Source organism: Diplotaxodon limnothrissa, linkage group LG19 (assembly GCF_057381915.1).
Source record: "Diplotaxodon limnothrissa isolate DT_005_m linkage group LG19, D_limnothrissa_male_GT1.1, whole genome shotgun sequence".
NCBI lineage: Eukaryota > Metazoa > Chordata > Actinopteri > Cichliformes > Cichlidae > Diplotaxodon > Diplotaxodon limnothrissa.
Genome location: NC_140614.1, coordinates 16,229,200 through 16,255,774, shown reverse-complemented (window position 1 = coordinate 16,255,774; position 26,575 = coordinate 16,229,200). Strand labels below are relative to the sequence as shown.

The window sequence follows — 26,575 nt, the reverse complement described above, 5'->3', positions numbered from 1 at the left end:
GTGTGTATATGTGGTTTAGGTGGCCCTGGCCGTGATGGAGTGCGTGTGTGAAGATGGAGAGTGGACAACAAGACAAAGTGAAGCCCCGGAAAGATGGAGTAGGGGCTCGAAGACAGATGGGATTGTGTGTGATCCTCTGACTGTGTGTGAGATTCACACCCACGCCGACTACAGTCGGGGCTGGTGACAGCTCAGTCATTAACCTTGATGTCTGCCAAAACACACACCCCCACCTGCCACCTCTGGGAGGTGGCAGGTGGGGGTTGTCCTCCAGAAGGTGTGTACAGAGGTCTCTGTACACACCTTCTGATAGCTGCCAGTCTTGTCCTCGGCCATGAGACAAACACGCTGAAGACAGATCCTTTTAAATGTTTAACTGCAGTTACTTTTATGACTAATTAAATAGTGCACCGGGATGCAAAGTTTAATGATGTAATTTGGTTTGTAGACATCACATACTGTATTTTACACATGGTGGGATTTATGTTACACTACCCGTTACATACATTAGTGCCTATAACTTATCAGCTAGTCCAGTTCAAAGACTGGAACTAGTGAAGGTGAGGCCTTACAGTCAACTGTCAGCTTACTGCTGCCCATCAGAGAGATGAGTTACTACGGAGCCCCGCAGGGGACATGGGAGAAAAAAAATAATTAAGACGGACTTTTGCGAGATCTCGCAAAACTTTTGCGAGATCTCGCAAAACTTTTAGCCGCATTCTTCGGACGCCGGCTCGAAGCCGACCGGGAGGTCGAGGCACGATTTGCCGGGAAAGCGATGTTCCTCCCGGCTGTAGTGGGTCTCGACCTCCCGTTAGCTTCGAGCTAACGGGAAGAATGCGGCTAAAACTTTTGCGAGATCCCGAGATAGTTTTGCGAGATCGTTTTGCGAGATCGTTTTGCGAGATCGTTTTGCGAGATCGTTTTGCGAGATCGTTTTGCGAGATCCCGAGATCGTTTTGCGAGATCCCGAGATCGTTTTGCGAGATCCCGAGATCGTTTTGCGAGATCCCGAGATAGTTTTGCGAGATCTCGCAAAAGTCCGTCTTAATTTTTTTTTCTCCCATGTCCCCTGCGGGGCTCCGTAGTTACAACAGTACAGTTGTTTCGATGGGGATATTAGTTATTAACTGGGTTATTTTAGTCTTTGTGAACTGACTCACTTGTTTAGCCAGCATCAAGTGGCCACTGGAGGAATTGCAGGTTTTTGCACTTTTGCATTGACCCTGGAGTTCATCGCTTGATCCTCAGCTCGTATACAAGCTTGGGGTCAACTAAATTTTTTTTTTTTTTTAAATGTAAGCATTATTTAACACATTTGGACGTGATTTCGCCAACATGCAGCACTGACTTGAATTTACCTGAATACAGTGAGTTATAGGCTTAATTAACCTGACAGAACTTGATGGGAAAAGCATAAAGTTGATATATCTGTGAAGTTTTGCCTTGAATAAATCTAAACCCCCTCCTGTGTCTGCAGGATACTCACAGTCATCAGTAATACTGGGAACTGATGCTCTTTCCATTACTGCACTTTAAGAAAGAGTTATGAGCCTCAAGTCGTATTTTTTGGGTGTCAGAACAATTAGGTGGCACAGTTTAAGGCAGTCTGGAGTCTTGGTGTCTGATATGCCTCTCTGAGCTGTACTTTTATTTTAAAAATGTTTCAGTGACGAAGCTCAGAGTGATGTCATCTCTGATGCCACGATCACCTGGTGTAATGCAGCTTTAATCATTTAATCGTGTTTTGCACAGATGAGACAGACCACGACGTAGACCTGGAAAAATGTCCTGCGATGGACAACACTGTTTGTATTTTCAGTGGGTGGCAATGATAAATCTCAGTTTAACCTGTTTGTGGACACGTTTGTCAAACTGTGTCTGTAAGCCTGTGTACACTCGCTTTGTCCAGCATTAACACAAATGTATGGCTGTGCGGTTATTTGGGCAGATGGATGTGAATGAAACCTGCCGTGGATGTGTGTTTGTGTCACGTTAAACGGGTTCACAGTGGCGTGTGTGCGTGTCCGTATGTGACTATGCGTGTTTGATGGGGCCATCAGCTGATCAGGGAGACTGATGGTGTCGGACCAGGCGGTGATAATCCAATCAGGAGCCTGAAGCGACGTGATAGGCCGAGAAGCAGGAAGTATGATCTGATTATGGGGACATTATGGCCATGTGCAGAGCGCCCAGTGCCTGGGGGATGACAGGTGTGTACACAGACACACACACACACAACCGCACACACGCACAATAAACCTGGCTGCCTAGAGGCTGATACAACCCCACGCGCCACACTGCACAAATACAGGCGTGATTGCTCCGAGGAATTATTGAATGCATTGGTGTGGGGTAGAAGCACTGACATCAGAGTGGTGTGAGTGTGTACCTATGCTCATCAAAGAGGTGTGGGTGGACGAAAAGAAGGACTAAGGAGTTCTTGTCCCCTCACTACATAAAAGAAGTGAAATTCGAACAATAAGCATGCTCATTATTACTAATTACTCTTTTCCACAGCACATAAAACACAGTCAGATGTAGTCTGGGAGATGTTTCCATCCATCTATCAAGCAATTTTGACAATTTTTGAAATGTCACAGTGGTTTTTTGTGTTGCCCAAAACAGCAAATAAAGTGCTGCTAATGACACATATTTCATACTTAATTGCGACTGGTTATAAATTTACTACTGCTACAGTGGGGAGCACTATTAACACTCTATAAGAAACAAAAAAACAAAAAACACCGAAGAGGAACTAGCACCCTTCACAGAGAGCCTGTATACATCCATCTGCATGTCTAGATAAACTGTGTCGAGTGTGTTACCTTCTTGGTGAGGTTAAGGTCCTGGTCGTGGGGCATGCGAGTGGAGACGTGGTAGATGACCTCAGTAGTGGAAGTGGCGTAGTAAGGAGTGGTCTGGCCTGTGCTGCGATTTCTCTGAAGGCCTCCCATGAAACCACAGTGAGTGGGCAGGTCCACCTAAATGGCCCAAGCACACAAACAATATCAAGCGAGGTCCATTTAGCAAAATATAACCTCTGCGTTCAGTTAGCTTATTTCATATTATGTAAGGCTATAAATGCTGTGGATTGTGTTCACGCTATATTCTTGTCCCTAAACATCTAATCAAAGTGCTAACATATTATAAAGAAAACAAGTTTTTGTCAGTAGCAGTAAATGATCCTAAATAACCAGCTAATTTCCCAAATTTCAAACTTCCTTTCTCCAGATTTTAATTCTTGAACTCTGCTGGAATAGCACTGCATGGATTCTAGTTCAAAATATAACTATTTATCTTTTACTTCGGCTTAATGTTCCACCTCTGTCTGAAACGAGCCACTTTAGCTCCTTCCCCTTTAAGCCAGTGGTTCACGCCCTTCTAAGCCCCCACAATTTTTATCAACAATCACCAGTGAAAAACAATCCAAGCTCTGAGGCATAGCATATGAGTATCTGCAAACTGTTTTAACTTATTTTGCCTAATTAAAATGTGAATTTTCCTCCTGGCATCCTCCTGATTGGCTGCCATTCACAAACAGAAGGTTTGAACAAGGTGGGCCACAGCTGTGTGCCAAAGCTGATCATATTAAACCTTAGAGTACATGTATTCACTAAAGATGACTTAAGCAGAATTCACAGTATTTGGTTTCATAGGCTGAAATATTACTGTTATTGCATTAATTATGTGTTTTGCTTCATCACACACTGCTAAAAAGAATAAAACATACAGGTGACTGTTTAGGTTTTCATTACTTTGAAATGGTCCTGATAATGCTAAATCCATAATAATGATAAGTAATATATGTATAAATGTGTTCTCACCTCCCACCCCAGTCCAGAAACAAAGTCCTCATATGCCTGGCTGCCAGCTGTGTTAGTCAGTATGGAGTGTTTGTCCTCTTGGCCTTCAGCCACGTAAAATACTGCAATTTTATGGGTTTCACGGCTGGAAGAGAATGAAGAAAAAACAAAACAAAACAGATGAGAACCTATTAAAGCTGCAACACCAAACCGGTTCAAAGTATGATCCGACAAAAAGCTGAATGAACAGAAAAGATGGATTTTTTCCAGGCTCCTCACCACTGCCGTGAATCCAGGTTCTTCAGCTCTCTCAGTAATTTCTCATTCTTCCTCAGCAAGTGAAAACTACTCCTGTAAGACAGAAGTGCACAAGTCAGGAACCATTAATCATCATTAAGATTGAACTGCCTGATCACTGCCCGGCTGTCACTCCTGTCTCTACTAATTAGCTGGTTGCAGGTTTTTGTCACCCTCACACAATGGCAAAATAAGAAGTGCTGTTTAAAGTCCACAAGGGTTTAAAGCATGACAATGTTGTTTTCCCCCCTCATTTTGGACCATACTATCATACTATTGAAGGGGATTTAAAAATAATAATAATCAAACAATCAAGGTGAGACTGAAATGGAGACTTTTAGCTTTAATTCAAGGAGTTTAACAATATTACCTGTTGCACTGCATGATCTATTTAGGAATTATAGGTATCTTTAAACATAGTCCCTGATCACTTCTTGCCTCTGAATGGACCTTTTAGCCTTTAACTATGCAGTAAATGTCCTGCACTAGCCTCACATCTGTCACTTTTGACTTCCCCATGCAGTACCACAGTTCTTCTATTGACACCCTATAACATGCTTCTTCTAGATCCACAAACTCAGCGCTTGAGGAAAAAAAACCTCATTTTAATACAAGACTATAGAGAGGAGGAGTGGAGACTGAGGAAGACGCACACTGACAGATCACCCATAAATTACCACAACCCAGATTTTAAAGAAGGATTTTAACATTCAGTCCCTTGTGGCTAATCTGTTTGGGTCCTCTAAATCATTTTAACGTGGGCTGGGGGTTACCAGCTGTTGTTGACAGCTGTGGTTGTCCAGTAATTGCTACTACTAAACACAATCACATAATAATAATAATAATAATACATTTTATTTAAATAGCGCCTTTCAAAGCACCCAAGGACACTGTACAACAGATAAAAACTGGAAATATACACAATGGTAAAAATAGAAGATAAAAGTTAAAACATACAGAAATTTAAGAATAGGCAATTTTAAACAGATGAGTTTTGAGGGTGGACTTAAAAAGAGAGAATGAACTAATATTTCTGAGGTCCGGGGGTAGGGAATTCCAAAGTCGAGGGGCAGAGCAGCTAAAGGCCCTCCCTCCCATTGTGATCAGACGAGCAGAGGGAACAGAGAGAGAAAGAGAAGATGAAGATCTGAGGCAGCGGGATGGGAGCTTCATCTGTAATAAGTCAGAGAGGTACGGTGGAGAGAGAGAATGAATAGCCTTGAATGTATACAGAATTATTTTAAAATGGATGCGAAATTTGACCGGGAGCCAGTGAAGTTGCTTCAGGATTGGGGAGATGTGGTGGGTAGAAGAAGTCCTAGTAATAATACGGGCAGCAGAGTTCTGGACACGTTGGAGCTTGTTGATAGATTTTTGTGTGAGGCCAAATAATAATGAGTTGCAGTAGTCAATTCTAGAGATAACAAGATTATGGATGAGAATGGCAGTGGCGTGAGGTGTGAGGAAGGGGCGGAGGCGATTAATGTTACGGAGTTGGAAATATGCTGCACGTGTAATATTATTGATATGTGAGTTAAAGGATAATGTGCTATCGAGAATGACACCCAAGCTTTTCACAGAGGGAGAGATAGGGACCAGCGAGTTATTGATGGTGAGAGAGAAATTGTTAATTCTGGATAGCAGTCGTTTAGTGCCAACCAGAAGAAGTTCCGATTTATTGCTGTTGAGTTTAAGAAAGTTGGAGGAGAACCAAGAATTAAGTTCAGCTAGACAGAGGATGAGGGAGGGTGGAGGAAGAGTAGAGTCAGGTTTGGTAGAGAGATAGAGCTGGGTGTCATCGGCGTAGCAGTGGAACTGAATATTATATTTACGAAAAATATGTCCGAGTGGAAGAAGGTAGATGATGAAAAGAAGGGGCCCGAGGACAGATCCCTGGGGCACCCCAGTGGATAAAGGAGAAAGCTGAGAAGTGAAGGATTTTAATTGAATGAACTGAGTGCGGTCAGATAGGTATGATTTAAACCAGGCTAGTGGAGTGTGAGAGAGACCAATAGAAGCTAATCTGCTAAGGAGAATGGGATGAGAGATGGTGTCAAAAGCTGCACTCAGATCAAGAAGGATAAGGATGGAGAGGAGACCAGAATCAGCTGCTATAAGAAGGTCGTTTGTTATTTTTATAAGAGCAGTTTCAGTGCTATGTAGAGGACGAAAGCCAGACTGGAACTGTTCATAAAGGTTATTATCAGTTAGGTGAAGATGGACTTGTGAAGCAACTATTTTTTCAAGGATAGCATGTTGGTTTTCCTGTAGGTCTGTCTAAAATGGCTTCAGGGGGTATTTGCAGTCCAATTTTTACTATGTTTTGTTCTCAATATAAAACAAAATGTGTGTAAGAGGCAGGGGAGGTGCTGGGTTTCTGAAGCTGCTGCCTCAACTCTGGCCTTACAAATACAGATTACTGGGTTTTAATATAAATGAGCAAATGCAGCCACACATCACAGGGCCTGCAGTTTATGTCGACGCCACTTTCAGGGTCCAAACAAAAGAAAAGGGACATTATTATTAATGAAAACAAAAGCCTTTCATGCAGACTAACTTGTCCTGAGGCCGTTCAAAGTGTCCCAGCGACCAGCCCCCAACCTCTGCACCGCTGATATAAAACCTAGACTCGAGCGGTGAAGCTTGGAGTGGACTGATAATGACACGTCACTCTTTTCACTCTTAGAGAAAGGGGAAAAACGGGATAGAAAGAGCAGGAGATAAAGAGAGAGAGAGAACGAGAGGGGGACAGCAATTTGGTCTTTATTAAACTGATACTTGGTAATGGCCTCATTCTCTGCTCTCAAAGACTCCATTTACACCCTGGATTATAGGGAAAAGCATAAAAGGGGACACACACATGCACGCACGTAGGTGACTGTCAGTATCTTAGTATCTGTAATGCCCCATATGAATACCTGGAGAGACAATAACACATGATTAGACAATCTCTTCTTTTCTTTCATCCTTGTCCGTCTATTCTCCCTTTTCTCCAACATCCAAATTTCTCATTTTTACCTTCCAAATCCACTCACCTTTTCTGGCACCATGTCATTTTTTTTTAAATTCACTGTCTACATTTACATGTGCCTCATTTCATCCTGTTTTCTGATTTGCCACTTCACGCTCGATCATTCTCTCCTCTTCTTTTATTCTAACTCCAAATGGGTTGAATTTGATCAATAGAGCACTATACTCATTATCACACACTCTTTATACACACACACTCACACACAAGCACAGTGTGTTAAGAAGTCTATTGTGCAGGCTGAATGCAGAAAGTGTAATTCCCTGGATAAAGTATAAAGAGCGATGAGGGTCCATTAGATGGCTGGGCACTTTTAAAGTGATACCCCGACATTGTGTATTTTAGCCCAGAGTCACTGAGAAGATGAAATGCTGTGCATTATGAATGGCAAAATGTGAAGTGTAATGAAAAAAGAAAAAAAAAGGGCACTCTGTTGAATTTGAATCTTTTTTTGTTTCATTTGCATTAAGCAAGAATATGCTTTGCTCAAAGAGACACTCCAGATCGAAAACAGCCTCTTAGTTAGTATAGCTTGTACAAAAATGATGTTTTATGGCTTTTAAATGACAGAATAAACCATCGTGTCTTAATGGAAAGAATAATATATTCATAAAATTAAACTAGAGAGTAAAAAAAATATCCATGTTAAAAACTAAAACTCATTTGGAGTAACATTATCTAAGGGCTATAGATATATTTTCATGAGATACGGGATGCAACAAGGTTGTTTATATCAATATAGTGTGATTGTGTGTTATATTTTTTAGTAAAGCCTTTGTGACGGTACCATATAATAACTATGTTGCACTTACACATCTAGCAACAGTTGGTAAAGTCCGCTGCGTTGTAGAAACGATAAAAGAAATCACCTCTTTTCAAAGTCACCACCATACACTGACAAATATTTTTACTGTAGTAGAATTTTAATGCGACTACTGTGTGCTGTGACTGTTGTGTTTCAACCAGGATTAAAACACAAAGCTAAAAACTGCAGTTTCCCTACTGGCCATTTAATCCACATTAACTCTGATGTTAAAATGACAGTTTTAAAAGTCTTTAACAAGGCAGGCTGAAAATAAGCTAATGAGAAGTTCCTGAAGCCTGCATTCTTTTTAATCGTCTCCAGGGGGCGATAGCCGTGGCTGCAAAAATACTTCTGGTCCTAAAGAAGTCATTGGGAAATTATCTCCTGACTCTAACCTCTGTAAATACTTTCCAAACAAGTTTATGCTGCTTATTTTGGGTCATAATGTTTAAAACATTAGGTCCGTTTTAAATTTGGGCCATTTTATATTTTAGAAATGAGGATTATCCAGGTTTTCTTTTGTATTTGAATTTTAACTGAACATTTAGATATTACCCTGTGGACCACAACTCATCTTAAAAACAGAGGTACATTACACAGCCTTAATAATCCCTTTTAAAGTGATCATTAACATAAAGTTTAGAAGTGGCACAAATACTGTTGATAAAAAGCGAACATAAATATCATTAACCCAAAATTCCAGTTTAATTTCGGATTGTCACAGCGTGCAGTGCTCGATCTTACCTCTTCTCCCAGGAGTTGAGCCCCAGTATGTTGATCAGTAGTCTGCAGTAATAGAAGGCCGACTGTGGCGTCTGAGTCTCTGGTTCAGTCTGATGCACGGCTCTCATGTTCAGCTCCTCACCTCTCTGAAACATTCGATCGCTTCATTTTAATGCACAAAAACCAAAAAATTAAATAAAACATGGAAAATACAACAATGAGCGCCAGCCACCACTGAGGCTTATGACAACAAACATAATGGTGGTGCTTTTAATCACGCTACACTAAACCAAGTGTTTTTCTCAGATTATTTTCAAATCAGAATGATGTAAAATCAATTTTAATACACCCACTGGCCACTTTGTTAGGTACACCTGTTCAGCTGCTTGTTAATACAAATACCTAATCAACAATCCCATGGCAGCAACTCGGTGCATTCAGGCATAAACATGGTCATATGACCTGCTGAAGCTCAAACTGAGCATCATAATTCAGAGCAAAGGTGATTTAAGTGGTTGTTGGTGTCAGATGGTCTGGATATTTCAGAAAGTGCTGATCTGCTGGGATTTTCTCAGACACCCATAACTAGAAGACCACACTGAGAGACACTCCTGTCAGCTAAGAACAGGAAAATGATACCACAATACCACAAAGCTGTATAACAAAAGATTAGAGAAACATTTTCTGGTTTGATGAGTCTCAATTTCTGCTGTGACATAACAATGGTAGATCCAGGATTTGGTGTAAACGTGAAGGCTATTCTGTTTTTTTTAATCACTGGTCAGGCTGCTGGTGTAATGGTGTGTGGCATAAGATTTCTTTGGGCCCATAAATACCAACTGAACATCATTTAAATGCCACAGCCGATCTGAGTATTACTGACAGGCTGACATGCCCATCTCTATATGACTACAGTGTACCCATCTCCAGAAGGATAACATATCATGTCAGAAACCTCATATCACCTCAAATAAGTTTTTTTTTTTTTTGAAACATGACAAAGAGTCAGTGTACTCAAATAGCCTTCACAGTCATCAGCTCTCAAACCAAAAGAGAAGCATTGGGATGCAATGGAACAGGAGACTCACATCACAGGATGTGCAGCTGACACACCTGGGTGATGCCATCATGTTAACATGGAAAAAAAATCTTTGAAGAATGATTCCAGCACCTTGTTGAATCTATGCCATGAAGAATTAGGGTTGCTCTAAATGCAAAATTGGGGAGCCCTCTGTGGCATTAGCAAGGTGTAACTAGCAAATTTACCAGTGAGTGTAGATGAACTTTTTTCCTTCAGAAATGCTGGATTCACTGATAAAATAAACAACAGTTTTGGTATTATGAGTTAGCTTCTCTGTGTTTAGGAGGCATGTTCCTTTGATTCTGTGCAGTAGGGACAACAAAGCTTTTTCTACAATAGACACGTTGACTTATTTTAACAGAAAAATCATGACATATATTAGCAATGGCTGAAAAAAACAAAACAAACAATAACTCTTAAAACAAGTCTGACGATAGAACTGTAATAAATCCCCACATAGGGAAACACATGCTGTACTGCATGTGTGAAGGTCCAATAACTAAAGGCTCGGGAGTTTAATGATTGCTATTGATGTGAACATAGGCAGCACGCACATGAAGGACGAAGTCTCTCTCAGCAGCACTTTGTTTCAGGATGGCATTGATCACATCGTTCTCCTGCTTCTCTGAAACACACACTGGAGGAGGTGCTGGGATGTTGAGCGGCATACCTGTGGGAACCAATCAGGAATCAGAGTTGCTACTTAGGAATGTGCTGAACAGCTGTAGAGTTCAGATTAAAGAAAATACCAGCTCTCTGCAGACACTCAGGACTCGAGTATCCCAGATACTGCAGCATTTCATCCAGTGCATCATCTCCTTCTCTCAGTGAGTCCCACGCTGGCACCGCCTCCCGACACACGCGTTTAGCCAATGGCGGAGCCAGATGCTGCTCTAAACTCGACTTTGCTGGATCTGCCTCACTATCCATTCGATGTTCATCTTTCTCCTCCTCCTCCTCTTCTTCTTCCCTTTCAAATCCACCTCCACCATCTCTCTGATCTTCTTTCTCCCCCTCACTTGCTTTCCTCTCCTCTGCTTCCTCCTCTCCCTCTCCCTGATACTCCTGCCTGTCACCATCCGTTCTCACTCCCTCCTCTGCCCCCCTCTCCTCTTGCCCGTCCTCTTCGCCATCTTCTCTTTTCGCTCCCATCTTTTTCAGCAGACCTCCTGGTGGGGTGCGTAAATGAAGATTTGTAGTGTGAGGTGACTGCGTGTGTGTTAAAAGTGTGTGCGCTGGACTGTTAGGAGAACATGGCGGAGGCCCATAGAGGACGGCGGAGTCCCACGAGTGTTTTCCAGCTACATCTCGGATGATGACGCGAACACAAGCGGGAGCAGAGGACAAACCAGCCGTCATTCCGCCTCCTGGCACACCGGACTCTGATCGGATCTGGGAAATAGCGGCAGAAGAAGCAAAAAATAAAATAAAATAGTAAAGAAATCACAAAATAAATATTTTATATTATTTAAAGATTGTTTCCCCACTAATGTGTTAATAATATAATAAATGCAGTAGTCATCATTTGTATTCCAGGTGTAAAAGTAATTATTCAAGTAATAAATTCATGTACGTTTAACCCTGACAAATACACTTAGAAGCAAGTGGAACATTTATGAAGATTTACCTGAAGCACAGACAGCAGCGTGGATCCATTCAGAACCAGGAACTGCAGGTTTGGTGAATGGAAAAGTTCTGGCCCAAGATCTGCACTCTCACAGAACGGGTTGTCCTGGTTTTCACACACCTGCAAAACATGACGTTATATTTACTACAGCAGCAAAATAACAACAGCTTTCAACATTTCGCAGAGTCACCTCCCTTTAACATAACTTAGTTAACCCACCAAACTCAAAGTAACAGTACCTGACTGGACAGAGTAGCGGGGCCTCCGGACATGGGATAATGTCCCAGATGGTTTACCAGGTGGGTAATAACTGTTCTGGCTGCAATGGAGACGAGGCCATGCTGAATACGGCTACGAACTGCAGAGAGAATACAGATGATAAAAGATATAGTAAGGAGGTAGCAGATCGTCATTTCATCACCTATAATGAAAAATAAAAATAAGGGATTGGACTGTCAGGATTTAGAAAGTAAACTGTAAGACAAAGGTGTTATTGCTCTGGAGAAAATTTAAAGGGAAGCTGCAGCAGGTGGGGTGGGGGTGGGGGGGTTAAGCAATAGCAATGCCGAATTATATTTATGGTTTTTGGAAATCATAAAGAAACTGCTTGGTATCATCGCAGAAACAACACACTGAGTATTAGTAATTAGAAATTCTATTAAATGTAAGTCAATGCATATACCATTAATACAAATATAATTCATTGCTGTTACACTTTAATACATTTAGAGATGAACCATTAAAACAACAATACATTGAATAGTTTTATTACTTAAAATGAGAAACAAGTAAGGCTGTTTACTGTGAGAACACTGATCCAATGTTCTTTAGAGAATATAATATAAAATATATATACAAAAATTTTGCTCATTTTAAAATAAGAAAATAAAATAAAATATTAAAGCAAGAACAAAGTCCATCCCAGATGATGTACAAAAAGCTTAAAGATATATTTCTGTTATAAGGGTTAATTATGGATCGGTGCTGATATAAATATAAAAATATATATTTAGCTTTTGGTTGTCAAAAGATAGATTTTATTGATGTTTAGAAGAGTTCATGCTTGTTTCTGTTCCTCATACAAGACTGAAGACTAGAGGGGCACAGAGGCTTTCAGGCTGTGGCAGCAGGGCTCTGGATCAGTTTGCCACTCCAGCTCTGTTAAGCTGACTCTGTAGAGTCTTTAAAACAAAACATTTTTTCAGGCCTTCTGCTGAAATTGTTTTGTTATTTATGTTTATTTTAATTCTATTTTCATATCAATTGTGTTTTAAGCATTTTTGGGGCTTGTCTGTGAAAAGCACTATATAAATAAACTTTAATCACTTTGCAGAGAGTGTTGCCTTTGGCTGACCCTCTTCAGTCTCTATTCATTACACACACAGCAGGCTTTATATCTACTGTTTACTCTCTGATTAATGTGCGCTGATTGAATAAAAATAAACTAATTTTCTCTCATTATCTTTTAGCAGAGGTTTAGCAAAGTAATTCTTCTGCATTGCAGCCTTCTGTAGGGCTGATTGGACTGGAGTGTTACTGCAGAGAGGCGAGTAGCATCCACCGATAAAATAAACAACAAAAGTGTTAAACCTGGAGTTTCACAGTGACAGAAAAAGTGTGAAGGGTACTCTGACTTGTTCTTTAGTTTACAAGTTAACTTAAGGAATCACTGTAGAAACTAGGAGAAAGTACAAGCACACTTTCAGCTCGTACATAGTTTGCACCATGCTGAGAAGAAGCCAATGCCATCACACATTGTGCTGCCAGCCGATCCTGGTTAATCAACATCATTACACACACACTGTGAAACACACACGCGCGCACGCTTTACGGCAACTCCTTATTGACAGGCTGTGCACAGAGTACAGATATGTATTGACCAGATTTTCAATGACTCCCTGAACCTCGTAGGGTGCTCTAAAAGAGGCAGACAAGGCAAAGGGAAGCAAAAATAAATGATAAATGAAGCCAGCAGAATGTAATAGAAGTGAGAGGAACATTAGCAGAAAATAGTCTTAGGATATTAAAAGAATAAAAAACGGAATTGTGTAAGTGAAGATTAGTGGTTAGACGAGAGAAGACAGGAGAAGAGAAGCATGGCCTTTCGGGCTACTCCAGTCATTAAACTAGACAGAGTCCTAGTGAACCACAGCAGGAGATGATATATACTCCGACACAGATGCAGACAGGTGTGTACACATGTAAAGACTAAACCAAAAGTTTTGCAGAGACCTTGGTGTCATAGTGTAAAGATTTTCTATATGCATCTGGACCAACGCACCACATTGCATGGATTATTAAAGCGACAAGAGGAAAAAACAGAAACGTAATAGGTGTTAACCGCGGAGCAGTGCATTTCCACTGCTTGATGCATTACCTTCGGTGACTGGCTGCAGTTTGCTGGATCGCTCAGAGTCCGGACTGTGTAGCGGTTCTGGTTCTCGGAGGTTCTCTAAAGGCAAGAACGGGTCGTAGTCTGGACTCAACAGGTCCGACAGTTGCAGCGGGAAATACTTGGGATTGCTGAAAGACTGTGCCCCATACACACAGCCATGTAATACCTGGACACATTTTTAAAAGAAAAAAGCAGATGAGTGGATTCATTTGTGTATCGTTTACAGCTCCAGTTGAGCCAAACTGGCCTAATACTGACATATATGCAGTGGCGGTCCTAGCCTATTTGTAAATTTTAAATTGTTATTGATCCCTTTACCCCCAGTCCTAAAGTGTATATTTATTTTCTTACTCTTCTTATATATATTGTTTGTTTACTTGCACTGCTGTAACTGGAGCCTCGTCGTTTCGTCTCTCTATGTACTGGACTGTATGTAGCGGAGATGACAATAAAGTTTACTTCGACTTCAGCAGCGAGAAGGTGCACCGAGCAAATTATAAGTCTGTATCATGATGTCTGGTGTTTTCGTGTTTGTTGGTTTGTTTTTATTTTGTTTACTTTGCGAGTTGGTTATTAGATGCTGCTCCAGCCGGTCAGAAAATCCCCCGCCCTCTCCTCTCTGCGCCGCAAGCAGCAGGCGCACCTCGCAAACGAAGGGTGTCCTTACTCCCAGCAAATGGGCGATAGAAAACCGATCGGTGCCTGTACCATTCCCAATATGCGCTGGCTGACGTTGGAGCAGCATGAGTACGAGCATTTTATTTTTATTTTTTTTTGCAGAGGCCCGTGATGCCGCCCCCCCACCACGATACCGCCCGTGTCGCCCGTATCTAAAACCGCTACTGCATATGACAGTGAATATAAACACAAGCATATACCTTATAAATACAGCTGAGGAGCGTTTTGGTAGGCTGGTCCCTCTCTGGGGGGCTTCGTGTTTGCACAGGCTGAAGAAGAGTCTTTGGAGGCAGTGCCATCACCCAATCCAACAGACACAACAGGAGGGAAACTACCAGCTGCAACACACAAGTACAATTTTTAAAAACTAACAATCCAGCGAGTTTTTAAAAAAGTGTTGTTAAGTGAATGTGAGCAGCTTACCCTTTTATCCAGTTCATGAGGTGAAGACTCAGTAGTAGGCAGCAAGTATGTGATGGTGGCAATCAAAATCTGAAAGAAGAGAGTAAGATTAAAATGAGCATAAATCCCTCAGCCACAGTTTTTAAAACCTCTATAAAAAATTTGTTAATGTCTACCAGCACTGTGAGGCCTTGGCTTTACACAGCATGACTTCAGTCATTACGATGTTATAGCAAAGCAATAGCGGTCTTAACCAATATTCAGAAATATTAAAATATTAATGTTGCTCAAATGTTCTCTGTATTTTATGTCTCACCTCTACGATCTTCTTTGGAGTGTCGGGTGGGAATTTCTGCAGATGATCAACGTAACTGATCAGAAGGTGCAGGATGTCTGACGCCACCAGCGCTACACTCTTATTGGGGTACTGAGGGACAGAGGAGAAAAAACATTGATGTTAATTCACCGGTCTGGGTTAAATTCATACACACATTCATTTTTAGCAAAATCCATCTGTATCAGTTATCAAACATCTGTCACTGGCACGTCTTGTATTTCACAAAGCCATAATGAGGTTGCTTGTTAATACCAAATCCTATTTCAGGCCAAATTATTTTGAACCTTCTCTCTAGGAAGTGAACATGTCCAGGAAAGAGGATGAATGGTTCCACAGGACCGTTAGAAGGATTAAACAAGTAGCTTGCGCATTTTTTCTAAGCTATTAAAACTTTGGCTTAAATTAGTCAACAAAAATATAAAATATAAAAAAATGATATGAAGTCAGTAAATTATTAGTCTAAATATCATATAATAAATCATCTATTTTTATTATCTCTAAAGCTTCTCTTTGAGTTGCCTGCCAGTCTAAAAACACACATTCTCCTTCACATATTGGCACTGTTCAAATTAATACTGGCAGGTATCATATCTTATCTGTCACAACTAACACATCAGTTATCCATGCTGAAATCCCACAGATAGTATTTGCTATACTTGTTTAAGGTTAACAAGGTGTTTACAGCATAATAAGTACAGAGAAAGAGAATTTACAGATTAGTCGGGCTGTAATGAGGATCACGGACGACAAGGCAAAAAATGCTTACAGATGAAAGGCAAAGAGAACAGCAGGAAGAGCATGGAAATATGACAATCCCTCAAGCTTTGTGTGTGTGTGTGTGTGTGTGTCACAAAGCCAATGGCTGGAGCTACTGGCTGCTGGTATGAAGGCAAGAGATTCAAAAGTGGACAAGATGTGTGTATACATGCAATAGTGTGTGTGTGCGAGAGACACAGCTTGCAGCATTCCCTCTGGATTAGTCTCCTATCTGAAGAAGGACCAAACATATTGACAGTCCAGGGTTTGCTCCCAGGAGTGAGTGAATGCGAGTGTGAGTGTGTGTGTGAGTGTGTGAGTGTGTGTGTGTGTGAGAGTGAGTGATGGGTCGTTGGCTGCCGATATACGAGCAAGGGATTCCAAGGTGGAAAAGGTATGTGTGTGTGAGTGTGTGTGTTTGGCTTTAGATGACAGTAAATGTTGGGCCGTATTATTGTGATCCACAGGCCTCCCAGTCTGAAACACACTAAGCCCACTACGGAAATTTCACCAACACTCATCTCCAACAGCGTTTTCCATCGTACTTTGGCTGCTCAAAGGACAACATGTTAAACACACCCTCCATCTAATCCTCCAGTATTAACTCTATACTTTGGTCTGCTTACCTTATCTATAACTCTGAATTTAAAGCTGTGGTATGCAACATGTTTCTGGCATTGGACAAAAATGCATTATAACCTTTTATTTGTATAGTGCTTTACTTAGTCCCTTAAGGAACCCAAAACGCTTTACACTATATTCAGTCATCCACCCATTCACACACTGGTGATGGCAAGCTACATTGTAGCCACAGCTGCCCTGGGGCACACTGACAGAGGCGAGGCTGCCAGACACTGGCGCCACCGGGCCCTCTGACCACCACCAGTAGGCAACGGGTGAAGTGTCTTGCCCAAGGACACAACTACCGAGACTGTCGGAGCCGGGGCTCGAACCGGCAACCTTCCGATTACAAGACGAACTCCCAACTCTTGAGCCACGATCGCCCCAAATAAATTCCCCTGATTCTAATAAATTAGAATACCCAGAACTATTTTTAGATGTCGAGTAAAAGGAGTCTTAAGGCTCATTAGAGGTGCATGTGTTAACCTTCTCGTGAAGTCACAAAAGTAAGTAAGAAGGGAGAAATTGAAATCTGTGGCACACAGCAAGGTGACACTAAAGAAAAAACCCAGAAAGCGATGTTTGTTTACATCAGAAATCAACTTCCGCCAATTCTTAAAAGTTAGATAATTCTGTCAATGTCAAAACGATTACCTTATTTAGTGAAGATCTACAGTGAATTTTAATCAGACTGAAAAAAAATCTTGCACAGGTTAACATGGCTACCTTAAAATCAACTGATAAAGAAACAGTCATGCAGGAATAGAGATCCCTGCATCCACAGTTGGCAAAAAAAAAGTGTTGCTTCTCTTGAAACGTGTCAGTTGCAGTGGTAAGACACATTTTTACTTTGAAAGCGAAGGTACTTAATTTCTAGTTTCCATTACAGTTTTATTGCCACTCAGCCACTAGTTTGCAACCTCTTTGCAATCATCTCACAGCGACTGCCAACAACCTCCATGGGAATACACATTCTCACCAGGGCCTCGCTAACTGGTCTCTATGTTTATGTGTCTTTGTTGCTAATTTTTATTCTCTTAAATGAAGTACACTCATGTATCCATACTTGTCTAGTGGGAAGGGTATAGAACAGAGAGGAGTGAGAGGCATGATGACAGCGACCCTTTAATTTTTATAACCGACACATTTTACAGGATTTTACATAGGAGTTTCCTATCAAAGGCTATCTTAACAACAACAGGAATATATCAACAAAGATACCAGTTCTATAGTTTGGATTGGCAATCCGGCTGCAGCCAATCATTTTCAGGGTTCACAAAGTATTAAATAGGATTCACATTCAGATGTAGAGAAGGGATCATTGAAAATGTGTCTGTCTTAAAAAAAAAGAAAGAAAAGGATAAAGAACAGACGTACGTTCTCTCATACACTACATTAAATTTATTTGTCTATGTAAGTGGTCTGCACTATACCATGGCTTGCCTCATGGAAACAGTATGATAGACTTTCAGCCTAAAAAGGAGCAGATGTTTTGGCACTAGTGTGTTGAGCAGATCTGTGCAACATGCGGCCAGTCTGCTATGCCTTTGAATCAGAGTCACTGCTTTGGTCTTATTTCACTGGACCACAGTCAGAAACTGAGAGATCCATGGTCAATGGGGACAAAGTGTGAGAACAGACAACTATAACACAACTCATAATGCGATCAGACTGGTCTGACATTTCAGTCTTAATGAGTCACAGTTCAAATATAAAATTTAGGTTGCTTTTTGGAAGTCCAGCTGAACAGAACTTAATTGCCATTTATAGATGTACTGAGGTGTAACTGACCTTCAAGGTAACACAGATCACATTGAGAGCATCTTTAATCTGTGGATGTTGAGTCCCGTGGGCCAGCTCCTCACACAGCCATATCCCCAGACTGCACAAAGCCACACACCTAACAAAAAACAGCACAGTGTGAGCAAGCAGTTTTGCAATAAAGGCCTCTACAGGGAGTGCAGAATTATTAGGCAAGTTGTATTTTTGAGGAATAATGTTATTATTGAACAACAACCATGTTCTCAATGAACCCAAAAAACTCATTAATATCAAAGCTAAATGTTTTTGGAAGTAGTTTTTAGTTTGTTTTTAGTTTTAGCTATTTTAGGGGGATATCTGTGTGTGCAGGTGACTATTACTGTGCATAATTATTAGGCAACCTAACAAAAAACAAATATATACCCATTTCAATTATTTATTTTTACCAGTGAAACCAATATAACATCTCCACATTCACAAATATACATTTCTGACATTCAAAAACAAAACAAAAACAAATCAGCGACCAATATAGCCACCTTTCTTTGCAAGGACACTCAAAAGCCTGCCATCCATGGATTCTGTCAGTGTTTTGATCTGTTCACCATCAACATTGCGTGCAGCAGCAACCACAGCCTCCCAGACACTGTTCAGAGAGGTGTACTGTTTTCCCTCCTTGTAAATCTCACATTTGATGATGGACCACAGGTTCTCAATGGGGTTCAGATCAGGTGAACAAGGAGGCCATGTCATTAGTTTTTCTTCTTTTATACCCTTTCTTGCCAGCCACGCTGTGGAGTACTTGGACGCGTGTGATGGAGCATTGTCCTGCATGAAAATCATGTTTTTCTTGAAGGATGCAGACTTCTTCCTGTACCACCGCTTGAAGAAGGTGTCTTCCAGAAACTGGCAGTAGGACTGGGAGTTGAGCTTGACTCCATCCTCGACCCGAAAAGGCCCCACAAGCTCATCTTTGATGATACCAGCCCAAACCAGTACTCCACCTCCACCTTGCTGGCGTCTGAGTCGGACTGGAGCTCTCTGCCCTTTACCAATCCAGCCACGGGCCCATCCATCTGGCCCATCAAGACTCACTCTCATTTCATCAGTCCATAAAACCTTAGAAAAACCAGCCTTGAGATATTTCTTGGCCCAGTCTTGACGTTTCAGCTTGTGTGTCTTGTTCAGTGGTGGTCGTCTTTCAGCCTTTCTTACCTTGGCCATGTCTCTGAGTATTGCACACCTTGTGCTTTTGGGCACTCCAGTGATGTTGCAGCTCTGAAATATGGCCAAACTGGTGGCAAGTGGCATCTTGGCAGCTGCACGCTTGACTTTTCTCAGTTCATGGGCAGTTATTTTGCGCCTTGGTTTTTCCACACGCTTCTTGTGACCCTGTTGACTATTTTGAATGAAACGCTTGATTGTTCGATGATCACGCTTCAGAAGCTTTGCAATTTTGAGACTGCTGCATCCTTCTGCAAGATATCTCACTATTTTTGACTTTTCTGAGCCTGTCAAGTCCTTCTTTTGACCCATTTTGCCAAAGGAAAGGACGTTGCCTAATAATTATGCACACCTAATATAGGGTGTTGATGTCATTAGACCACACCCCTTCTCATTACAGAGATGCACATCACCTAATATGCTTAATTGGTAGTAGGCTTTCGAGCCTATACAGCTTGGAGTAAGACAACATGCATGAAGAGGATGATGTGGACAAAATACTCATTTGCCTAATAATTCTGCACTCCCTGTATAAATGCAGTTTATCGGAATCACTGCATATATTAATTTTACACACAGGAACCAGCATAAAATAAAGAAATACTCGCCAACGGTGAGCACAAACAGATGTGGTTACATACTTAAGGAATTTATTAACAAATGATAACTTTAGGTAACCTGGGGCACCTGCGCAACACTGTAAAAAATAAATAAATAAATAAATAAAATAAATAAATAAACTTTATAAACCCTTTACCTAGCAGGAGCAGAGGGTTCATCCCTGGCAGAGGTCAGGATGGTTTTGACGATATGCTCCTTAAAAAAAGAAAACAACAAAAAAACAAAAACATACAGCACATGAGTTTTCAATAGCAATATATCAGCTGACCACTAGTATTGTTATTATAGGCATTAATATAAAAAGTCTTGTTACAGAACTCAGATCAAAATACTGATGATGATAATAATTGGGATTATGATTTTTGCCATAATTGAGTAGCCCTTAAAGGTGTGTATAATAAATAATAAACAGACTGCATCCTTAAAATGGACCTATTAGAGTAGCTTTGCATGATTCACTGTTCAAAATAATCCTTCTCCATCTTACACAAGGCCTCGATGTAGTCCTTGAGTTTGTCCAGTATCTGAAACAAGCCATTTTAGTTAATTTCCCCCTCCCTTTAAGCTAACCTCATTATTTGGCAATGTTTGATATGAGCATCCATCATTTCAACACTATTTATATGTCAGAAAATGAGGACAAGCTTAATAGTTCCCAGTCAAGACAAACAGGAAACAGATTCAAGGAACTACACCGTGTGGTGTTAATGCATATCGTAGACAGATATGCTGGACTAAATATGGACACATAGTCACAGTTTAAACAGGTCAACACACACCCCAGACACGTTCACACACTCCCTGGTCTTGTCCCTCTGGTCAGTGTTAATGACCGCTTAGTGATTCAAAACAAGCTTCTGCCACATAAGAAAGCAGTGAGTGAGCCTGAGGCGCTGCCACGCATGGCATTAGCAGTTTACATGGCACCAACAACAATAACAACATCACTCCCATCGCCCTTAGCTCAAACAAGAATGGTTGATGAGACATTAGCCTATTAGTTTGCTTTCGAGATCCCCTATGGACAGTCGATGTTTGAACTGACCTGGATTACAAACAATGTAGATAAACTTTTTGAGCTTTTGATGTGTGAGTTGGAAAAAAAAAAAAAAAACTAACACATTTTCAGACCTGTCAGTTTAACTGTATTGTCCTGCTTTTCCCCGAACTTACAGGAAGATTAAAGTAATTTCTTTAAAAAAAAAATTTTATTTTCTCAATATTTTATTGCGGTGTATTGTAATACTCTCCCAGAGAAGTGCATATGAGGTATGATGAACAGTTTATCCACTGTGAATACACTGAACCAGGCTGCGCTGCATATCATTTGCAGAAAGGATGCTGCAAGATTAAAAAAGAAGAATTTTCTGTGCAGTTGTAACTGCTAGGATGGCTATAATTCCCTATTATCCAAACAAGGGGAGCCTCTGGTGAAGAATAATTTCAGCCACCTAAATACACTGCTACTGAAAATATTCCATAAACTACATTTACATACATTAGAAGGACAGCTCAGGCTGGAGATAAGGTTAAGGTTGAGATAGTTTGGACATGTGCACAGGAGGGATAGTGGATTTACTGAACAAAGGAAGTTGAATATGGAGCTCCCAGGCAGGAGGAAAAGAAAAAGACTTAAGAGAAGATTCATGGATGTAGTGAAGGAGGACATGCAGAGAGTTGTTGTGATAGGGGAGGATACTAGGGATAAGGTAAGGTGGAAGATGATGATCGGCATTCGCGTACCTTGACATCAGGGAACTTGGTAAGTACCACGTCAGCTGTGGTGGGGTGGAGAGCAGGAAGCTCCCCGTAAAAGTTGGGAAAGCACACCAGAGATCCGAGAAGAATCTGTGCTTCAACTCTTGGAGCCTTTGGAAAATAAAACTTGTTAGGAGGACAGGAATGAAAGAATCAGCTCCTGTAAAGCTGGAAACCAACATTGCAAATGGGAGGATTTCTTACATTGAGTGATGAGCAGGCAGTGACTCTAGAAGCTGCGATGATGAAATCCAGGATCAGCATGGTGGCTCCAGGTAGACCGATACTAAAGAACCTGGGACTACAGTGTTTGATGATGGTGTTCACAATGTCCTGTAAAAGTAATACAGGTTTTTTTTTTAAACATTTAGCTTCAAAGGTGCATTCACAGTAGCACAGCATGTTTGCCTGCATGACTATCTTTTCTCCCCATTTCCCTGCTTTCCTGCACTTACTCTGTGCTTAAAGAGCTGGATTTGAGTATTTAACATTAAAAAATGTTTTATTAACAGCTGCAAGATTAAAGAAATCTGTAAAATATAAAATATGCTGTTTGTTCATATATTATGTTCAAGTATAAATTTGAGACCACTCTACCTGGTCTTGGTGGAGAAGTCCTTGATGCATGATGTTATAGAAGTGTGTCAGATAGTCTGTGTTTGGTGAAACGTCTTGCCGTCTCTTCATGATCCTACAAATCAGCTTGTAGGCGTGAAGTTTCCCCTGCTTGTAACGCTCTGTCAGCATGGTGGCCTAAAGAGAAAAGATTGCTTAACTAACACTGAAACACATGTTATGTTATAACCCTTATTGTTACCTCTCTATCACACATACCTTAAAGAGCCAAGGGGTGAGGATTCTCAGGGGTGGGATCAGAACAGGGGGTGGAGGAGACGACTGGTTATCCAGAGAAATGCCCAAATTATCCCTGATCTGCAAACAGAAAAGCTCGTCATTGGAGAACATGTTCACTGACACAGGAGTTGCGGGTTCACTGTATGTCTCAATTCTCACCTTGGCCAGGTTTTGCCAAAGTTCACACAGGTAGTCAAAGACCTGAGCGTGGATTTCTGGGTCCTTGATGCTGTTCACATCTCCCAGGATACCCAGCATCCTTCGCCACATTACCGTGGCAACATCTGCGTGCCATCCGGTCAGAGAGCCGCCCGCCATCACGCTACAGTCCTCACTGGGGAACTCACTCGTTTCTGGAATTAATGAGTCAATGAGAACATGACTGAGTCATCCTACAAAGTATTTCATATTCACAAACATGATTAAAGTACTACACTTTGTATGAACAGGAAAAAGCATCTCAAAGTGAATGCCTCTGAGTATTACCCAGGTCATCGGGGGTCTGTAAGACAGAGTTGTGGAGTTTCTGGTCCAGCTGTAAATGGGTGTGGGAGTGGGAATGCGTGTGCTCAGTGTGCTCTGCTGTCAAAGTGGCAGGAGAAGGAGTCTGGGAACGAGAGCCCCCGAGTGAATGCATGGGTGATGCACTCTCCGAACCTGGGAAAGAATACAGAAAACATCAACTCCTGATAAGGCAACGGGAGGATGAGATTCATGCTTTATGGTGGAATGTGAGGCTGAGAGGTTGTTTTTATTCTGACTTATATCAAAGAAGGACACTTAAAACCTAAGTGCTAAGTGGATAGTAAAAAACGTCATTTTAAAGATCACATAGAAAACCAAGACAATCAGAAAAATACTTTCTTATGATAGTTTAGTCCATTTTTCTCTTTGTTCTGGATCACACTAATGTGATTTATAAGCATGTTATTTGCTTCAGCTATTATGTATTTTATTATACTACTCTCATGCTTTTTATTGACACTCATCACTGTGATATTTTTAAAAAGAAATCCTGAAAACATGATAGATGTTCTTGTTAATCAATAACAAAAGACTGCATTCAAAGTATCTGTTGATCTTGTACCTTCAAGAGTATTTCTAAAAAGGTTTACTCGACTGGGTTTCTTTTGCAGAGTGCCTATCATTGTTTGGGTCCTTTTACATCATTTTAAATGGATACTCAACATTGTGGTCAATGAGAGCCTGCACTCAAATTTCATATAAAATGTTCTTAGGGATGCACATCGCTGTAGAGAGGTGGTAAAGTAAAAAACGGGCTTAAATTTAAAAAAAAAAAGGTGATATTCTATTCAGAGTAGGGCTGCTTGATTACAACAAAAGGCATGATCACTTAGTTATTTAAAGTTGTAATCTTGATTAGTTAATATCTAACAGGGATTCATAAATCCAGTAGGGAGTTAGGGCAACTGCTGTTCTGAAGATTCAACCACTGGATGTCTGCAGGTGCGGGGAGATGAGCTGGTGAACAGCAAACTTCACGGCGGCCACAAGTTAAACGACAGAGACCTGAATGGGACAGCCGAGCCTTCGAAACTAGACTCTTACTAAGGAAAAGAACGCCCTCGATTCATAACGGAAGAAAAAAACAACACTTTGCAGTATTATTAATGCTTGTATCAATTTTTTGCAGCAAAAATAATGGATAAAAGCATTAATTTTATTCCATCTTATTCTATTATAATAACCACTGGAAGCCGAAATTGAATTTACATTTCTATTAGATGCCCAGTCCTACTTTATCCTTCATTAGTGTTACGAGGATCTGTTTACAAAATAGGTGCTTATCGCAAACACCAACACGAACTGATAAATCTAAGAGGCTACACAGCCTACACACAACCATTTGTTTACTAGATTAAAGTAACCTTGCATAGAAACACTTGATAACCATTGTTAGTTTGTGTGTGTGTGTGTGCTTGCATGATCGACGCAAAGAACCTACATTTCAGATAGACTTAATTTACAACGCGTTTACCAAAAAATTTGATAAACTGTATCAAATGGCTCCTAAATAAACAAACGTTATTTAAGCGTTAAATCAGTGTTACATAAGCGTTATTTATTTCAACTTCTTTTATCTTTATTAGAGTAAATTCTCACAGTTTTTGGGATGTTTTCTGAATATTTGTTATATTTCCCCCCCCCCATTTAATCTACTGGGAGATTACGCACTGGGAAAACCCCTTAGATGGCATAAAAACACAGTATTTAAGGGTTCTGGTGAGCAGGCATTGAGCTGAAGTCTGTTATGTCCCTACCTGTAACCGTGACAGTGTGGCTCAGGCTGCTCGTCTCTGAGTCGATGTGAAGTGTCGTCAAACTGGCCACCTCCTGCTCTTCACAGGCCACGCCCCCACCGAGACTGTCCTGATCCAGCGAGCTGCCTCGACCTCCTCCCCCTCCTGCTGCAGATCCAGCTCCCCCTGCAGACGCCTCGGAGCTAAAAGTAAAATCTACAAAAGAAAGAAAAGTCATCATTGCTGTACAGTTGTTGATTTTCCTCTTTTAATTTCAGCAGCCTGACAAACTGTGATGCATTATTTTTAAACACTTCACAAAAACTTCTTCAAAGTTAAACAGAAGATGAGATGGCTTACTCCTACAGATTAATTTACCTTAAAAAAAAGAAACTCAATTTTGTGTTTTTCTGCTTCTCTTGGCAGAAAAAATGATTATTTAATAACATAAAACTATTTTACACGAACTAATAAAAAGTTTTGCTCAAGATAACAGTTTTATACTTTAATATTGTTTTAAAAAGAGGATAAATGTGTGCCGTGCAGCATAAATAAACTGCTCATATCTTGTTCCTTACTATCAAATTTGCAGGTGGAGTACTGAAAGGCATTAAAGGAGTCTGACTGGCTGTCGGAGCTGATGACATCAGAACCGCTGGCACTAGCGGGTGACGTCCACTCAGAGGGAACCCCCGGATCATCGACAGGCCGAAGATCATCTAAGGGTCGCGATCCATCACGACTATGACTGGCCTCCAGGAGCTCTGGCAGATCCCTGGGAACTTCCAGGCTTCCCGGGCTGCTGCCACGGCGACCCTGTGTACAGAGGAGAAAGTGACGCTCGTATCTTCCATCTTATGACACAATCTGAAATTAGCGTGCGTGTTGTACTAACTGAAGTTCCTTTGGCCCTCAGTCTCTCCTGGATAAACTCATCCATGAGGTCAGAGAAGTTTGGGTTGCTGCTTCCAACATCAGTGGAGACTGGACGGGCCTTCTGGACCACCTCCTCTTTATTGGCTACAAACACAAATGCATAATGAGGCACAGAGGTAGACAAGGTTATAATAAACACACACACACACACACACACACACACACACACACACACACACACACACACACACAGGAATGATAAAAACCAATGAGCATTCACAAGCATAGGGAGCCATATAAGTAAGCAAACACACAAAGACAGACTGTGAAGCCCCTGTCAGACATTGTATACAAAACTATTAACCTGTTAAAGTGACAGCATACACCCATTCAGACATTGTCCCCATCTTCAAACAGGCCAGCTCACTATTCTGATCCTCAACATCATGCAGCTGCTTCACCGGCAAGTCTCTCTTCCAACTCCACAACCCTGAAGTCCAGCTGACAACCGCTCTTAAGGAAATCCAGGAAGAGACTCACTGGAGAGGAAGCTGAATGACATCATTCCCAGGCCAGCCAGCAGGTAGTAAATTTACATACCAGAGCCGAGCCTGGCTGGTTAGCGGCAACTGGACTTTCAAAATAAAATACTTCAATGCACAC

General features: G+C 41.1%; 1 protein-coding gene across 3 annotated transcripts in view; it reads right to left on the bottom strand.

Moving 5' to 3' along the window:
- ralgapa1 (Ral GTPase activating protein catalytic subunit alpha 1) overlaps positions 1-26,575 on the bottom strand; it is an 81,173-nt gene that overhangs the window by 30,039 nt on the left and 24,559 nt on the right. For all 3 annotated transcript variants that reach the window (XM_085343637.1, XM_085343638.1, XM_085343639.1), the window contains exons 20-42: positions 25,932-26,056; positions 25,615-25,852; positions 25,058-25,252; positions 23,262-23,432; positions 22,935-23,128; positions 22,755-22,853; positions 22,518-22,673; positions 22,125-22,253; positions 21,906-22,031; positions 20,299-20,357; positions 18,348-18,456; positions 15,159-15,269; positions 14,864-14,932; positions 14,641-14,778; positions 13,745-13,928; positions 11,607-11,725; positions 11,368-11,487; positions 10,490-11,132; positions 10,295-10,410; positions 8,681-8,805; positions 4,086-4,157; positions 3,828-3,951; positions 2,829-2,984 (exon numbers count right to left, since the gene is read on the bottom strand). In XM_085343637.1, the coding sequence (XP_085199763.1) occupies positions 2,829-2,984; positions 3,828-3,951; positions 4,086-4,157; positions 8,681-8,805; positions 10,295-10,410; positions 10,490-11,132; positions 11,368-11,487; positions 11,607-11,725; positions 13,745-13,928; positions 14,641-14,778; positions 14,864-14,932; positions 15,159-15,269; positions 18,348-18,456; positions 20,299-20,357; positions 21,906-22,031; positions 22,125-22,253; positions 22,518-22,673; positions 22,755-22,853; positions 22,935-23,128; positions 23,262-23,432; positions 25,058-25,252; positions 25,615-25,852; positions 25,932-26,056 (3,578 nt within the window). The remainder of the gene's footprint in view (positions 1-2,828; positions 2,985-3,827; positions 3,952-4,085; positions 4,158-8,680; positions 8,806-10,294; positions 10,411-10,489; positions 11,133-11,367; positions 11,488-11,606; positions 11,726-13,744; positions 13,929-14,640; positions 14,779-14,863; positions 14,933-15,158; positions 15,270-18,347; positions 18,457-20,298; positions 20,358-21,905; positions 22,032-22,124; positions 22,254-22,517; positions 22,674-22,754; positions 22,854-22,934; positions 23,129-23,261; positions 23,433-25,057; positions 25,253-25,614; positions 25,853-25,931; positions 26,057-26,575) is intronic.